Source organism: Pelobates fuscus, chromosome 3 (assembly GCF_036172605.1).
Source record: "Pelobates fuscus isolate aPelFus1 chromosome 3, aPelFus1.pri, whole genome shotgun sequence".
Lineage (NCBI taxonomy): Eukaryota > Metazoa > Chordata > Amphibia > Anura > Pelobatidae > Pelobates > Pelobates fuscus.
In genome coordinates, this window is record NC_086319.1 from 283,327,063 (window position 1) to 283,345,790 (window position 18,728).

At 39.2% G+C, this 18,728-nt stretch overlaps 1 protein-coding gene across 1 annotated transcript in view; it reads right to left on the reverse strand.

Annotated features, from left to right (window-relative positions):
• Positions 1–8,073: 8,073 nt before the first annotated feature.
• The window catches only part of NFU1 (NFU1 iron-sulfur cluster scaffold), a 66,137-nt gene continuing 55,482 nt past the window's right edge, over positions 8,074–18,728 (reverse strand). The window contains exons 7-8 of the mRNA XM_063445581.1: positions 16,231–16,405; positions 8,074–8,227 (exon numbers count right to left, since the gene is read on the reverse strand). Coding sequence (XP_063301651.1) covers positions 8,177–8,227; positions 16,231–16,405 — 226 coding nt within the window. The 3' untranslated portion in view covers positions 8,074–8,176. The remainder of the gene's footprint in view (positions 8,228–16,230; positions 16,406–18,728) is intronic.

Genomic DNA, 18,728 nt, shown 5'->3' on the forward strand with positions numbered 1-18,728 from the left:
TGGGCGGCATTTTCCAGGGGGCGGCAAAAAAAGCCGCCCCGAAAAGCCCAGGGCAAATGTCTTGTTAGCCTTGCAGCTAACAGACATGCCGGATGGGCTGGCTGTTAGGCGCGGGCGGCACTGGCGAGGGAGCACTTGCCCCTGAGCTCTCTGCTCAGCTCCCTCGCGCGCCGCCCGCAGAGTGAGTCTGGGAGCCGGAATATGATGTCATATTCTGGCTCCGCCTCCCAGCCTCACTCTGCGGGCGGTGCGCGAGGGAGCTGAGCAGAGAGCTCAGGGGCAAGTGCTCCCTCGCCAGTGCCGCCCGCGCCTAACAGCCAGCCCAGCAGCCCGACCGACAGCCCCTGGAATAGGGAGAACCCACCCCCCCAGCATTCCTAAAGGTAAGGAGGCTGGGGGGGTTGTTAAATAAATAAAACAAAAAAAGAGAGTGTTAATGTGAGTGAGTGTGTCTCTTAGTGTGTGTGTCTGTCTGTTAGTCTGTCTGTTAGTCTGTCTCTTAGTGTGTGTCTGTTAGTGTGTGTGTGTCTGTCTCTTAGTGTTAGTGAAACAGAAGATATAAAATATGGCGTATACTGCGCCCAAATATTATACGTACATACACCTCTGCGAGGAAAAGTTGGTAAAATACCTCGGAGTAATAAAACAGAAAAAAATAATAGTGCAATACAGTATATAACAGTGCAAATATTTGTGCTAGGTAACTGTAAGAAAAACACTCACATACGGTAGAGCTATATAAGAGCCCTACTTTTTTCGGCGTGGACGGTATAATCCCCGTCTAAGGATACAGGATGGTAAAGATGGTACTGGTCCTCCAAATGTACAATGGGGATAAAAGAGAAAAACGCTCTGATAGTGTAGTAAGTACTATAAAATCAGGATAGTAGGATAAAGTAATGTACTTACAATTTGTAGAGCAAGACCTGCTCTAGTTATCACAGCATGGGTGGTACTATCCCCACCTAAGGATATGATGGCACCAGGTAGTTAGCAGGACATAAAAAAGTAATTATATTAAAATAATAAAAGATAGATGTCTAAATGTAATAAAATAGACTATTTATTATAAAATATAACATATAAAAATATAGGTACAAATGTCCAAAAGAAGGGGGTCCCACTTGACGCGTTTCGCCTCTCCAGAGGCTTTATCAAAAGTGTGGGGTGGTTCCTCAGTGTCCTGTATAAGTATGGGCGAGTTGATTGCAGAACGCTACCTGGTGAGTCTTTCTTCCGGTTTCGTGATGCGTACCGGAAGTGATGTGGCAGAAGGGGAGGCGATCAGTGAGTGCTGGCCTTGATTTGCGTTTCATTGTGGACCGCACGCGTCATAACCGGAAGTGACGCGGCATATTCAGAGTCTTTGCGGTCACGTGTCTTCTGTTTGGAACGCACGCATCAAAAATGGCGTGCGTTGCGTTCCAAATGTAAAAAAACTATATCTCCCATATATAAACATAGGGGGATAATACAAAAAAAGCTAAATAAGTATAAATAATCTAACCCTTGTATTATTATAACATGGGGATAATATGGAACATCATATAGAAACATAATCTGGGGAAAGTAATAGATACACAATAATCATAACACATATCTAGAATATCTATTGGTGTATAAAACCATATATGTAGGCTATAAATAAGATAGGAATATATACAATAAAAGATAGCATAATATCTGATATCCACAAAACAGGGGGACAATATAGCAGCAGATATACAGTGCAAATAGATATGATGGGTATATTGCGGTAAGAGAGGAGGAGATATATTACACATACCTCCTCTCTGTGTAATATATCTCCTCCTTTCTTATATGCGGTCCACAATGAAACGCAAATCAAGGCCAGCACTCACTGATCGCCTCCCCTTCTGCCACATCACTTCCGGTACGCATCACGAAACCGGAAGAAAGACTCACCAGGTAGCGTTCTGCAATCAACTCGCCCATACTTATACAGGACACTGAGGAACCACCCCACACTTTTGATAAAGCCTCTGGAGAGGCGAAACGCGTCAAGTGGGACCCCCTTCTTTTGGACATTTGTACCTATATTTTTATATGTTATATTTTATAATAAATAGTATATTTTATTACATTTAGACATCTATCTTTTATTATTTTAATATAATTACTTTTTTATGTCCTGCTAACTACCTGGTGCCATCATATCCTTAGGTGGGGATAGTACCACCCATGCTGTGATAACTAGAGCAGGTCTTGCTCTACAAATTGTAAGTACATTACTTTATCCTACTATCCTGATTTTATAGTACTTACTACACTATCAGAGCATTTTTCTCTTTTATCCCCATTGTGCATTTGGAGGACCAGTACCATCTTTACCATCCTGTATCCTTAGACGGGGATTATACCGTCCACGCCGAAAAAAGTAGAGCTCTTATATAGCTCTACCGTATGTGAGTGTTTTTCTTACAGTTACCTAGCACAAATATTTGCACTGTTATATACTGTATTGCACTATTATTTTTTTCTGTTTTATTACTCCGAGGTATTTTACCAACTTTTCCTCGCAGAGGTGTATGTACGTATAATATTTGGGCGCAGTATACGCCATTTTTTATATCTTCTGTTTCACCAATACACAAGGTTTGGGAATCCTTGTATTGTATACAGCAGCCCCTATTGTTATTTTATGTTATAGCGAGCGCCTATATACCCTATTTTTTCCTCTTAGTGTTAGTGTCTGTATGTTAGTGTTAGTGTGCGTCTCTTAGTGTCTGTATGTTAGTGTTAGTGTGCGTCTCTTAGTGTCTGTATGTTAGTGTCTGTCTGTTAGTGTGTCTGTCTGTAAGTGTGTGTGTCTGTAAGTGTGTGTGTCTGTCTGTCAGTGTGTGCCTGTCTGTTAGTGAGTGTCTGTTAGTGAGTATGTGTTTCTGTCAGTGAATGTGTGTGTGTGTGTATTTAGAATGCGGGGCAGGGTGGAAGGGTTGGGTGGGGGTGACGCGTGGAAGGGTTGGGTGGGGATGGGGATGGGGGGGGGGGGGCCTGAGTTTTGTCCTGCCTAGGGCAGCACAAAACCAGGATGCACCACTGTCCTCCCCTCCCCGAAGCCCCTCTTCTCCTACCTTACGATTTGCTGTCCGTCCTTCAGTTCCAGCTCCATCCCTGCTGAAGCAGGCCAGACGCTCCTCTGGCACTGCGAGCAGGAGGGAAGGGGGAGTGGCTTCTCTGGTCTGCTCAGCAGACACACAGCCAATCTGCCCTCTTGTGGCCAGGAGAGCAAGAATCAGGAAATATTTTTCCTGTCTTGCTGGTCGCAGCACAAGTTGAAAGCGGCCCCAGGGCAGGTGGGTCGCAAATATATTCATTGTGGGCCTCATGTTTGACATGCTTGGTGTAGACCATATCCCTGCAGTCTACTCTTTGACATTTAGGAGTAAATCACTGTTTATGCAGCTCTAGCCATACAACCCCTGGTTGTGGCGTACACAGCAAACATAAAAAAAAAATATCTATTTCAGAAGACGGCCAAATTATAGTGGTATGAAAAAGAGAAGTGAGATAGAACACCTTTTCTGTCAGGAAAAGTGGCAGAAAATTTATAAATCTATTGTGCCGCCAATTGCGTACATTCATAAGTGCTAGGGTACAAAAAGCGCAGATTCAAAATCTGACACATTCGATAAATTGAAATAAAATGTGCTGAAAATTAGACATAAAAGTGTTGGCAAAACTGGTAAATATCTCTTCAGTGTGTTTCACTTAACTTTGCTCTGTTCATTGAACTTTAACCAAAGTTCTGAAACGAAATATACTACACAATAAGGTAAGTTTAACACTTATTAGACCTATTTTGTTTAGGAAGTATGTATGGAGACAGTGCGAGTCACAGCTCGGGGACGTGTGGCTAGGGCTGCATAAAAAAAGGGAAATAACTAAATGAGAGCGAATTAAGCAATGAAATTGCAGGGGCATGATCTAAAAAGAAACACTTAATTCAGATAAAATTATTTAGGTTCTCGATTTGCCCTTTAAGGCAGTATTTAACTTAATGGAACACTACAGTGTCAGGAACACAAACAATCAGTCCTGACACTATAGTGGCAAGATCATTATTTAGGTCCCTCTCCTCCCTCTCCTTACATTAAAAAGTGTTTTACTACCTTTTTTCCAGCACCGTGCCAATCTTGCAAACTCTGGCCCTGCCCCCCTGGCTAAGATTATCGAATTCCCAATAGAAAAGCATTGAGAGGTTGCCACGCTGCTGCAATCCACTTTTCCTCATAGAGAATGTTCAGCATATCCATGCAGAGCATGGAGATGCTAGACACCAGTGCGGCACACTGCCATCATATAATCGCTAGCAAAATGGATATTTTAATATTCATATAGAAGTGTAACCGCGGCTTGTTCCCTTATTTACCACTATAACGTCTTACATATAACCATACAGATAACTTAGCCATGATTTTATATAGTTAGTAAGAGATCCTCTATTTAAAATATATAAATAATTGAGAATACAATATAAAATAAGGATTGTCTTGGAAGCAATAAAGTTTTGTCTTTTAGATATTTATTATATAAAAATATAAATATAGACATAAAATCCATTACAATAATTTATAGCAGAGTTTATAAGATTAAACTAAATGCTTGCAAATGTCATTAATAGATTACCATACCCTCCTGAACGTGTCATCACTCTATGTCATTATAAGATGGAGCAGCGTCTGTCTCCAAATCTCTCCTCTGTCTGTCCCTTAACATTTAAAAGTACCGTATATACTCGAGTATAAGTCGACCCGAATATAAGTCGAGACCCCTAATTTTACCCCCAAAAAATGGGAAAACTTATTGACTCGAGTATAAGACTAGGGTGGGAAATGCAGCAGCTACTGGTAAATTTCTAAATAAAATTAGACCCCCCCAAAATTATATTAATTGAATATTTATTTACAGTGTGTGTTTGTATGAGTGCAGTGTGTGTATGTGATGCATGAATGCGTTTGTGTATGTGATGCAGAGCCTTGGTGGGGGGATGGGCATTTTTATTTTTAATTATTATTTATTTATTTTTTATATTAATATTTTTTTTATTATTTAATTTAATTTTTGTTTTTGCTTGACTTTATTTAATTTTATTTTTGATTGATATATGGTCAGGGAGGGGGGCTCTCATTACCTGGTGGTCCAGTGGCATTGGCTGTGTAGGAGGGGGGCTGGCAACGAGCTGTAACTTACCTTTCCTGCAGCTCCTGTCAGCTCCCTTCTCCTCCACTGCAAGTCTCGCGGTGTGAGTGCGCGGAGCTTTGCCACAGTAACACGTGATAACGCTTTGACCCCGCGGCTCTCGGAGGAGAGATAAGGGAGCTGATGGAAAGGTAAGTAACAGCTCTCTTCCAGCCCCCAACAGGACCGCCTGTAATGAGCCCGGCGGTCCTTGTCTGTATTATGGCAATGTAAGTTGCCATAATACAGACATTGACTCGAGTATAAGTCGAGTGGGGGGTTTTCAGCACAAAAAATGTTCTGAAAAACTCGACTTATACTCGAGTATATACGGTACACCTATTTATACCTTAGGTGTCTTCATTTTAGGGTCACCATAGTTCATATATGAAAAAGTAACTTCAATTACTTTTATTCATTTTAGGACCTCCCTTAACTTGGCAAAAATACAAGGCCATAACGTAAGAGTGTACACGTCATGGAAATTTTCCTGACTTAGGTCAAGAGGGCATCTTAAAGTCTGAACATCTTTATCTATTTAGGGGTACCGCAGTATATTATGTACTGCAAGAGTCGTAGCATAGCCTTGAAGCTTGTTTATGCATTTTTGTTATTGTATTTCATCTGGGACAAAATGGCATATAATGGCAACATATTATGCACTGAAAGTAAGAGGTTATTGCTTAAAGAAACATGTATGAAAAAACAATATGTTTAATTTCTAACACCTTGTCAGTTTGCAAAATCTCTTAAAAACAAAGTACACAGTTTGAGGAATACAACATTTCATTCTAAAAATTTTAATATTTGCATTTGCCCATAACAGAAGTAGACAGATAAGCCCATAGGTCCTTGCTCTCAAAATGAATAATGAAGGAAATCCTTCTAGCTTTCTGGTTGATATGTATACCAAGAGGGTATAAGACAAAGCATGCTGAAGGGCTTTTGGTGTTTAGTGTTCATTTAATCTTGACCAGAGATGGCCAAAATGTAGATCCCAATTTGTGGAGGAATTACAACTCATGAAACTATGCCAGCCTTTTTACAACAGCTAAGGAGCTACACTTTTGCCAACACTAGTCCAAACACAGACAAAAAAACATCACTAGTGGAAGCTTGGTAGAAATGCTAAGCATAGAAAAAAGGTTTCCCGATCGTATCTAATAAATACATTGAGAAGAATGTGTTTACTGAAGCTTACATGCAATGCTCAAAATGTACAAATGAATATCTAATCAAAGTTTTATTAATACATTTAATTGTAAACCTACTACATTACAAGCTGCGTGAACAGTGGGGCACCAGGCTAAACTACTCAAAATACCCCCCATCAAGATTATCTAAATATCCTGAATATGTATAGATTGAGAAGAGAGGGGGTTGAATGATTGAATGCTTAGCATACAATATGGATTCAATTAAGTACAGGAGGGAAATAGATTTGAGGAGAAGCTCGGCCAGAACAAGAGTTCATTCTGAGGCTGGGTAGAGGCACACTCCTGAGAGTAAAAGAGTGTCTTTGAAAGCTAGCTACAGATTTATGAAATAGCATAGAGCATTGTGGTATAGAGAATGGAAGCGCATGGATCAATGGGGATTGACGTTGTGAAATTCAATGTACCCTATTAACCCATTCATTGATGTTTAAAGAGGTTTGTGTCGCACTATGGTGCCTATCTACTAAACGGTTAATGTAACCAGGAAATAGCTGCACAAGGCATAAATAGGCCAACTGTAAATATCTCCAGCTTGTTGAAATTCAGAACATTTAAAAACTTGAATGATCATGATCAGACATGATCTAGAGTCCTTGAAAAAATGGATTTGAATTTATGTAAAAGATGGATACATACATAGATCTGAAATCTACAACCAGCTATGAGAAAACCTCCCAAGCGGTTTGTTTTCTTTTGTAATTTTAGTCTAAATGTTATAACTTGTTGTGAACTGTTTGCTAAATACACTACTTTATATTTGAAACTTGTGGACAAACAAAACTTCAGTCTTAGACTACAATGGATTCTGTAAGTTTATGAAGCATCATAGTTTACTGGCTGAAAAAAAATGGATTATCCACAGCTGGAGAGCATTGCAGTTCGTATTACGTTCATATTAGGTCCTGTGGGCCTCTCTTAGAACATAAGGCATTCCAGTTCCCTATGTTATTAGCTGGAAAAGAGAGGAAAAGGGGGTCAATACTAGTTTAACCTTTAAGACCGCAGTGTTGGATTACATTTTTTTTAATACCGGTACTTAAAAATAAAGTGTATACCTTATATGACATATTTTGGGGATTTATTTACTACACAGTGAAATGGGGTAATTGAATAGTACACAACAATTTAAAATATGGCAAAGAATAAAGATTCCAATTTGCAATCATTATTCATTAGCTTCCAAAGTAGTATCATTCATGTTTTTTCATCAGCTTTTTTTTTTTTTTCAGCCCTGCATATGCTCCCACTGAAAATAACAGGAAGACTGGGGATTGGCTGCTAGAACTCTGCCACTTCATGGTTTCTGCAGAACAGGAAGAATTGACGTACATTTCATAGTTACACATATATATTTTATTTATCCACTGCTTCGGTATAGTATTAACAGTGTGTGTAATCTGCAGACAAGAGTGCCCCTTTAACACAAACTTAAAAACACTCCATTCTGGTATATGTGAGACACACAGACCAAGTATATAGAAAGATCCCAATACACAGTATGCTTGCACTTTATAAATAAAGATTTCACAAACTCTTTTTTTCTTCTACAACTTTTATTTTAAGTAGATAGATATTAAACAACAATGAAAATAATAAGAAAATAATAAAAAGTCATTCAGTGGTTTTTTTAATTTTTTTTAAACTTTTTTTTTTTTTTTTAAGGATGCAGATTCGTCCCTTGCATTGACACCGACACTGCAGTTAAGGTCTTTTGACAGACATATTGTGTGCAACACCTAGATTTAAGCCCGGTAATGTCAGGGAGAGTTGATTTCATTCCCAGTTTCCTCTTCATCATCATCAGTTACCTGAACAGGAGAATAGAAAAACGAGTTTCCATTTGATTCTGGAAAATGTTTCAAGCAAACATGTATAAAGAGAATTTAAATATTTTGCTACTAGTTTGATTGCATCACTGGATGTGTGTAAAAAGAATCAATGTCCAATTAAACAGGAAATACAAAACTCCTCTCATCCCTCCCCCAAAACACTAATACAATGATCAGTTCATACAATTCCATTTCAAGTTTTAGAACAGTTTGATAACTTACTTAGATGGCCTGGATGCTTACACCACATAAGGTCTACTCTTGCAGGAGAAGCCTTATGTCTCTCTGCAGCAAAGCACAACCAATACTCATTAGCTAAGACAGCTCATCTGACTCTCAGTTGTACTAACTGGATTCTCCTTCAAACAATCTGGAAGCAGGGCCAGTGGGACCAAGGCAAGTTGTCAAACCATTCTGAAATGGATTGACAAATTACACTTGGATGGTGCCAGGGCAATCCTGGAACCATAACCACAACAGCAGGGTAGCCCACTTAGATTTTTATTTAGGGTTGCCTATGAAAAAAAGTATACATCAGGGCTAACTGAGTTAAACTGTAACACTGAGGTTTTTTTAATGTGTTCCTAAAAAAATACTACTGGTCTAGCAACTTTTAATCATAACAGCAGGTTAGAATGTATTTACTGATATTCCTTTAAACTAGTATCTTTTCACAAAAGCCTACAAAAGGAATCTATAATAAGTACAATATGGAATCCCTCCTAACAATGTCAAATTATTAGATCAATATGAAACCGTGCTCACATATAGATGTTAATTGTCAATTCTTAAAGCACATTTATTTATTAAAGTACATGATTTTCGGATAAAGTTTTGTTTAGTCTTTCATTCAGTTCAATTAAATACAGTGCTGACAGACACATGGACCTCTGGCTGTGCAAATATTTCTACAGCACAGTGTGACAACAGACAATAGGAGCTTACCAAAAGCACAGTCAAGTCTCAGATACGGATTGCACAATCGTTGCACAACCAGTAGAGCAATTAACAAATTAAAATAAATAGAATATATATATATATATATATATATATTTTTTTTTAAGTTTAATCATTGCTTGAGTAATCCTAAAAAAGGACATTGCTTATAAAAGCCTAACTGGATCAATACATACATTGTATTTTTGTTTACACAGTTGTGCAAACTCAAATCATTGTAAAATAATGTGCGAGTCTCCACAATTTCCAAACCTCCAATAAATCTATAATTTCATGATAATTACAGTATATACAAGCAATATTTTAAAAAAACAATCAGTGAAGGGTTAACTTGTAGTTTAACAATACTGATGCCAGGTCAATCATATTTTACTGGACAAATACATAATTTCATCAATTCCTGGAGGGAAATAACCAAACAAGTCAAAGTAGTTTGTTTTTTCTTTTTTGGGGGAGGGGAGATGAGGTGGGGGAGGAGAAGGATCCTCATTGATTATATAATTACCCTCTCACACCATAAGAAATTCTATGCAGGACACAGTAGCACTTTTCATACAGTGCCTACCATCATGTATGAGTGATAAATGTCAAAGAAAATATTGTTCCTCTGGCAACACTAGTAAAAATATATATATATATATATATATATATATAAAAAAAAAACATCTTCAAAACTGTCTGGTTCCTAAATTCTAAAAACATTTGTCATATGCTGTTTTTACTTAATTGTCTGGCTTTGATGGGTGTGTGTTCAGTTTTCCACAACTGTAAGTGATAAACAGGTCAGGGGGTCAGTGGTGATTTAACATAAACCATCATGTACTTAAAAGACAAACTTTCCATTTACCATTTTCTATCTAAAGCCCTTCTTTGCAGACCCCACCCAATCAGATTCAGCCAATTTCAGCATAATTGTATAAAAACCTCTTTTGCCAGAAGTGACTCGGTCATGGATCACAGTAAATAGTAATACCATCGCTGTCTTCATAGAACGGGAAAAACCAAGATGAAACAAAAAAAACTAAAATGTGCTCATATGCTTTAGGTATGCTGGCAATCAGCATACAGTAGTAATATATGTTCTTAGGAAAACATGGAGGATCTGGCAACACTCCCTTTAGAATATGTTTTTACTTATTTTCTGTATATGGTTCAGATGCGGTTTAAAAAAAAAAAAAAAAAAAATGTAAACTTATTTTAATTGAATGTCCTTTTCATAGCTAGGACATTTTTCCAATATAGAAAGACCTGGAGAATTTTGACGATATTTAATTGTACAAATAATTCCTATCGCCATGCTACACTTTACAAAAAAAACAAACCTATATGGATTTTAAGCACAATTCATAATTTGTAATAAATGCATTAAAATTGACGCATTTCTTCATATTGTCCTTCGATTAGCATAGGAGAAATGCATGTTTTTATTTTGTGTTTTTTTTTTTTTTTTTTTAAATGTCCTCAGTGGCAAATATGTCACTAAGCATGTGGTGTTTAAACATACAGGCGAAATATGAGCCAACACAGTAAAATAGTTTCCAGAAGGATGTACAGCATTTATACATAAAAACTTAGGTATTGAACATGATTTTGAATAATCGGCTATGCGAATTAATCTAGCAACACATTATTTTGAAGCAGGTTTACAGTAAGATAACCCTCCTAAATAATCTAAAATAGCCCCTTTACACTTCACGCCTCATATGAGATAATATAATTTAAACCATATGTCTAACATTTTGGTATCCAATAAACACAAATTGGTAACTGTTAAAGGACCACTATAGTCACCCAGACCACTTCAGCTCAATAAAGTGGTCTGGGTGCCAGGTCCCCCAGGTTTTAACCCGTCAGATGTAAACATAGCAGTTTCAGAGAAACTATGCTTACACTGCAGGGTTAATCAATATTCTAGTGGCGGTCTTCCTGACAGCTGACATCAGAGGGGGTGGAGAGGTCACCGGCACTGAGGGAGCCTGGCGCTGGATAAAGGTTAAGTGGCTGAAGGTGTTTTAACCCCTTCAGCAAACCGGGAGGAGGGCCCTGAGGGTGGGGGAACCCTAAGGATTATATAGTATCAGGAAAACGGGTTTGTTTTCCCAACACTATAGTGGTCCTTTAATCTGTTATGTTCATATTTTATCACTGGTGGTGACACAGACAACTCCTGCACTACAGCTGCTGCAGGCTACAACTCTTATGACCAAATAGGGTCTGGCTGGGATTGATGGGCCTTGTGTCTCACTGTTGTTGTGAATCAAGAGCTCTAAGGGGAACTGGCAACTGTCTTCTATCTTTAGCACACGTGAAAGAAAAATGGTTTAGATCACTCATTATATGAGTTTCCTGCATGCTTTCCATATGGTGCTTCTCTTTAATAGCATTGCTTACTTAAAGGGACTCTCCAGAGCCAGGAAAGCAATTCCCCCTCCCTCCCACCCCCATCTCATGTTGCTGAAGGGGTTAAAACCCTCGGCGCTGGGTCAGGATCTGCCCACGCTCCTCCACCGCCGGCTGACCAAATGCGCATGCACAGCAATAGCATTAGACCTCCCCATAGGAGAGCATTATTCAATGCTTTCCTATGGGGATTCCGGTGACGCTGGAGGTCCTCATGCATAGCGTGAGGATGTCCAGCATCATTTAAAACACTTTTTGTGTTTTTGAGAAGCCGGAAGCCCCTCTAGTGTTTGTCTGATAGACAACAACTAGAGGAGGACTTAACTCTGCAAGGTAATTATTGCAGTTAATAAAAACTGCAATAATTACACTTGCAAGGTTAAGGGTGATGGGAGTTGGCACCCAGACCACTTTAATGGGAAGAAGTGGTCTGGGTGCCTGGAGTGTCCCTTTAACCCCTTAAGGACCAAACTTCTGGAATAAAAGGGAATCATGACATGTCACACATGTCATGTGTCCTTAAGGGGTTAAATGCTTGGCTTCAATATTCCTTTGCCTATATATTAAGAAATTAAAATTAAAAAACACTCCCACAGAGCACTAAACAAACAAAAAAATGTTATATCCCAAACCTGACACCTTTTTATACAGTTCCACTTCCTCACTTCTCCCCAGAGTCTGCCAAGGTTTTCGAGCATGACCTCTCCAGTTCCCAAAGTTCATTACCTCCCGACTTGTGCCCTCTCCATTTCTTTAACTCTTTCACTGCTAACCAAGGAACTTGAGAGACAATGCAATTGTTCATCTATGTTGCTGGTAACCAGAAATGTTGCTCTATATTTTGTTATATTTGAGGACCAAAAGGAAAAATAAACCTATCCTAAGATTATAGCTAAAGCTGTCTTACAGGATTTACAGCATGTAGCTGGACCCACAACATTTTAAAAATATCAGGGGGTTCTTCCTCTTGTGCAATACTATGGCGGCTGTATTGAATCTCTAACCTAACTGCCATTATCATGGTCAGGAACTGCATAGATGCCTCCCCACCCCCTAAAACTGCAAAATAAAACTCAATAATAGAAAACGAAAAAGTTACTGCAAGCATTATGACCAGTATTTGAAATAGTCATGATGCTTGTTGTCTGTACAGAATTTCATTAAAAAACACTGCATATACAGATATTCAGAACTTTGCTGCTGGACGTGTAACTTCATATCTGTCAGTGTCATTCGCTACAACAAGAGTTCTAGGCAGGGTAATGTCACTTCTCTGCGCAAAAGGAGTCTGTCGTTGGCATGCATAGTCTAGCATGTGGACAACAGTATTTTAATGGAGGCACAGCCATCTCTTCCATTTTGCCCAAGTCCTTCAGTCTTCTAGGACATACCTACCAAGTGGTAGAGACATCACTAGAAGTGTGTGGTTGTAGGTAGAACTTGGAGTCAGCGCTAGAACACAGTTTATTTTTTATTTTTTATTATGGAGGTGGGTTGGGGGGGGGGGGGGGGGGGACATGCCAGCAACAAAGGTTACTATAATTAAAACAAATAAACACATTTTGGTTACACTAACCCTTTCATCAAAGTATTCATTTAAACAATAGCTTTAGGTTGACTACTAATCTAAAATATCTTCTGAAAGGTTTACTAAATCAAGTTGTACTGTTACCATTCAAATAAAGCAGGAAATGAAAGAAGAAATGTACATCTCTTTCAAGCTGTGTTTAAATAAGATGGAAAGGCAAATGCTGACCTATGAGAGTCTCTGCGATCACCAAAATTCCATATTTGTACGGAGTGCAAAAATAAGCTACGTGCTGCTCTGCACCACCTCACTAAATGAATAGTCCACAGTCTTATAACTCACTGCATGCCAGCTGTACGAGGAACTCAAATTTAAAGGAAAAATATTAGGAAAATATAAAACGAATGCTATATACATGTCCTCAAGTGCCGGTGAATCAGATAATGATGCAATAAAACATAGTAGTATATGCTTTGTTTAAATTAATGTAGACCTATAACTTCTATTTTACTTTAATTGCAATCTGCTAAAATTCCCATAGGAATGCATTAAAAAAACAATTAATCCGTTCCGTCAGTCAGAAAAAAGTCAAAATGAGCTGGCATGGAAACCAACCCACAGTGCAGAACACACAGTAAAAGGCATGCAAACGACAAAGCTCAGCTCCTCTACCTTTCCACCGCTTGAGAAATGCACCAAAAAAGTTCCTAAAAGTCCCAAAATCGCTGCAAAAAAATTCCAGAATGGCTCCAAAACTCAATGCAAAAACCACCTCCACACCCAACGCCACGTGCTTCCCACAGACTCCAGCATGCATGGGGCGGCGCTATAAACCTCCCAGCTGCAATTCATCCAGGGGAAACTTGCTGCGTATTGCGAATTTTTTTTTGTAAACCGAGGCATTATTGTCAATGGATTTTCATTTGTAAACCGAAATTATGTTAACCGAGGAATTTGTAAACCGAGGTACCACTGTAATTTAAACTGATATGCAGAAGTGTTAATTCAACATCATCTATGTGCCAGAAGAGGGTGGTGTTCTCCAGGTACTGGAAGGAGCACCATTTTATGTCACCAGGTGGATGAAGCCTGTGAGTTGTAGTAGTTAAGTTGTTTAGAGTGCCTCTGTAAACACTTCATATAGCCCCTTAATAGTTTTTTTTAAATTCAGGAGGGGTAAGGTATCATTTGTATTATATAAAAGACTAGTTGCATTTTCAGAGTCTAATTGTCACTAGAGAAAAACAGTAAAAATCAAAAAATGCAACTTGCACTGAGAGCATTTATAAAATAAGGAAGATGACATAAAACAATTTGCTATACTGAGTAGTGATGAAAAGTAAATAATACATTATTGGAGAACAAAGCTGGTTTTGCAGTGAGAAGACTCCAAACTATAGATTTAACTGTGCTTAAAAGCCTTTTTGAAAGAAGTGATAATTGATCTGCTTGGCTTGGATACAAGGGGAATGTGGATGAATGAAATGTACACATAAAGGTCTCAAACAGAAATCGTTAAAATGCATTCTTTGAAACCTTCTATAGTAACTGTAACAGTTCATTCATTGTCTTACATGTATGCAGTATACAATACGTAGGTCAGTGTTTCTCAGCCCTGCAGGTCTAAGAAAAATTCCTAAGTACCCCTACCTTGAGAAAGTAATTTCTGTCAATTTAATTTCTAAATGAAATGTGTAGACACTGATATTTAAGTAACTCCCATATTGGAGAACAACCCTAATTAAAGGTACTCAAGAATATTTTTAAAATAAATGATAATATGTGAATAATGTGTATGTAAGGAATTCTATAACTTAGCCCTCAATCACATCGGCTCCTAGAGAGTCTTTTCCAACCTTTCTATCATGGCCAGCATTAATTATTTAAGGTAAAGTAGTACTTCTGTGCAATCAGACAGGCTAGCAATCAGTCCCCAAGTGCATCAATGAGCTTTGGGCATCCATGAGCCCGACGCCTGTTCACTGGTTGTCCTTCCTTGCACCACGTTTGGTACGTCCTAACCACTGCATGCTCTGAAACTGTTGTCTAGCCGTCACTACTTGGCCCTTGTCAAAGTCACTCAGATCTTTTCGCTTGCCCATTTTTCCTGCTTCCAACACATTAAATTCAAGTTCAAATTCAACTGGCAGTTCACTTGATCCTTAAATGGACACCAAAACAACTTTAGCTCAATAAAGCAGTTTGACTGTATAGATCAAGCCTCTGAAGTTTCACTGCTCAATGATCTACCACTTAGGAGTTAAATCACGTTTGTCTCTGTTTATGTAGCCCTAGACACATCTTCCCAGACTTTGACTAGCAAAGCCTGTATGAAAACAAAATGGTTTTCAATCAGTGTTAACATACTCTAAAAGTATTTATCTCCTGCTCTGTAAATTGAACTTTAATTACATACAGGAGGCTCCTGAAATGTCTAGCAAGCTATTAAATTAAACAGAATTTGCACTTAAGGAAGTGTAAACATTAGATGACTATTTACAGGAAGTGTTTAGGAAAGCTGTGTAAGTCACATGCAGGGAGGTATGCCTATGGCTGTATAAACAAAGTGATTTAACGCCTGAATGGCAGATAATTGATCAGTGAAACTGCATGGGCATGCTCTCTACACCAAAACTGCTTCATTAAACTAAAGTTGTTTTGTTGACTATAGTGTCACTTTAATATGTCCCACCCCTTGACAGGTGCCATTGTAACAACATACTGTAATCAACGTTATTCACTTCACTTGCCAGTTTTAATGTTGTGGCTGATCAGTTTACATCTCATATTATGTTTCAAGCACCCACAGCTCTGTGTTGCAGAGGAATTGAGAAAGTTTAGTCATCCTATACAAACTGTACAAGATTAACCAGTGTTAACCCCCAAATAAAAGTCATTTTAATCTTACTAAATCCCCATTGGATTGCATGAGAAATGTGATTATCTACATAATGCACTGAAAACAGCTGGAGTATTTCTATGCAAAATGTGTTTGATGTGATCTGTTTACATTGCTTTACATAAAGAGCGTAAACAATGCACAAATATTCCCATTTACAGTAAAAGGTGAAACCTGAGCACAGTCAAGAGATTTTACCTGTTCTACTCCTTCTACTTCTGGGATGTAGAATTGCAGCATGTTCTGGATGCCGCTTTTCAGAGTGATAATAGAACTGGGGCAGCTCGTGCAGGATCCCTGCAGCTTCAGCTGAACGATGCCATCCTGAAACCCTCGGTACAAAACATCTCCGCCGTCCTCCTGGACTGTGGGCCTGTGATAGACAAGGAATGATTCATTAGATATTACTAAAAGGACACTGACTTAACAGTGGCAGAATGTACTTACTTTAGAAACACAATCCGTTTTACTGCCTAGCATGCCTTCACCTCTAGCACCTATATCCAGGGCTCCACTCTAGAACTCTAACTGTGATACAAGCACTTTGCAGCAGGGTATTGCTTTTACATTATTGCTTGAACATAACGTTCCTTATACAGCCGTAAACATTTTTCTCAATTTGTGAACTTGTTTGGTATTCATATTGGGGAGCAAGTCATGTTCAGCACCAACTACTAACTGCAGTTTTAAGAAAAGAAAAAGCATTCACCTTCCTATAGCCTACATCTGCAAGTATCTACAATGAATCCCAGTAACAAGCAGTATTTGGCAACTCAAACTTGAACCTACATATGGCATTGATGATGGCTGTGAGCTGATTGGATGGTGTGTTGTAAGAGAGCAGGCAGGAGTCTCTCTCTTTACAACATCCCATTATTTAAAGAAATACAACAAGCTCTTCAACAATGGACCAAGTGGGAATATTCCAGATTTGAAGAGTGACAAGAATTTTAACAAACATGTGATAAAGACACCTATCAGAGTGAACATCATTGGTACCACTTAAATTTACAGCAATTTCTTCATGATAATGCAATTTGCAGGGCTTTTAGCAAAAACACAAAAACATACAATGAGCAATTTTCTGTGTAATCCACCAAAATATCAGATATTGCTAAGCAAACATTCAATGCTGGTCAAATAATAATGAATTGTCTTACAAATAGTTAAATAACCCAGTTCTGTTTGGTGCTTATCGAACATGAAGTCTATTCCCCTGTATTATACAACTCTAGTGTGACACATTTGGAATAATTTTTTATTTATTTTTATTTTAATTCTTTATTTTTGTTGCGCAGGTGGGTACAGACTTATTGACGATTGCCACAACAGCGTATATGTGCATAACAACAGATTAAACAGTGGCAGCAATACATGCGCATTTTTGTAATTCTTTGGTACAGGCTTATCCCTATGCCTTAGATGCGTTCCTAGGTGCGTATTCATGCTTAATAATGGCGTGAGTGTATGTATAGATTGAAAAATAAAAATAAAAAAAATAACTGACTAGACATTTTTGCAGTAAACAAAACTAGTGGGTTGTTACGTAGCTATATAGTACGGTCGCATAGTAGTAATAACAGTTGTATAGCTAACATATCATGAGGATTAACGAGTGAGAAAGACATTATGCTGGCAAAGCTGTACTGTATATAAAAGTAAACTTAAGAGCAAAGCATGCATATAGAAATTAGTGATACTGTTTGGTAAAAGTGATATACTGGTATTAACTGCTAAATTAGCCCTCTCGTTTTTGGGTATGCTAATACTATTGGAACATTGTGGGCATATTCATAGGCAATTATAAGCAAGACCGGAATTAAACTATAAAGATCATAGAAAACTGTAGACACAACAAAGAAAAAGGCAAAGAAAGTAAAGCCGTGGGGTTTCATAATACTGAAAGTCCATGTTGTTGCTCAGGACCTTCTCCTCTGCTTGGGCGAGGTGTCTCGGCCCCAGTCCATCGTGGTGACCGTAGTCAGCCAACCCCTCTTCTGCTTGTTCGCTGGAGTTGTGTGTAGGCCCCTTGGTCTTGTATGGTCCTCGCCTCGTCGGAGGCCTGAGGTGGTACTTCCAGGCCTCTGGGTCCCCAGGCTGACCTCAGTCCCAGTGGGTTTGTGGGCCGTTTAGGACCTATGTGCACTGTTCGTACCCTTCTGCCCTGGTACCTCTTGAGAGCTGATGCCCTTGTGCCACGAGCTCGGGGTCCTTTGTGGCCCGAGTTCTCCCCTGTCGGGGTTGCGCGGTGGGTTTTGTTCTGTGTTCGCCGTCGCTGAGGTTCTGCCACCCTCCGCCGGTGTGGCTGGCACCTGTGGGGTACATCCCCTCTTGCTCTCGGACCAGGAGGGCCTCCGGTTTGGGAGGATGTGGTTCGGGAGTCTCCAGCCTTAAAAGGCGATGGTCTAGAGCCCCTCTTTGCCGGGGCCACACGCGTTGCAGGCTTCATGTGACTCGGCCCAGCAGCTTGCATGTGGTTGGTTAGTTGGGTCCAAAAGTTCTCAAAGATTACGTCTATCGGATCCTTCTCGGTTTCTCCAGCGCCCGGCTGGGTAGATTGAGGTTTGTCTCGCTGTGTTCGAGCCGCTTTATCCGCCATTTTGGAGGTGCCGCTCCCCACATTGCTTGTATACGTCGCTTGCTGGATCGGGGGTTGTGGGGTGGAAGGCACTCCGCCTGGTGGGGACCGGGATCTC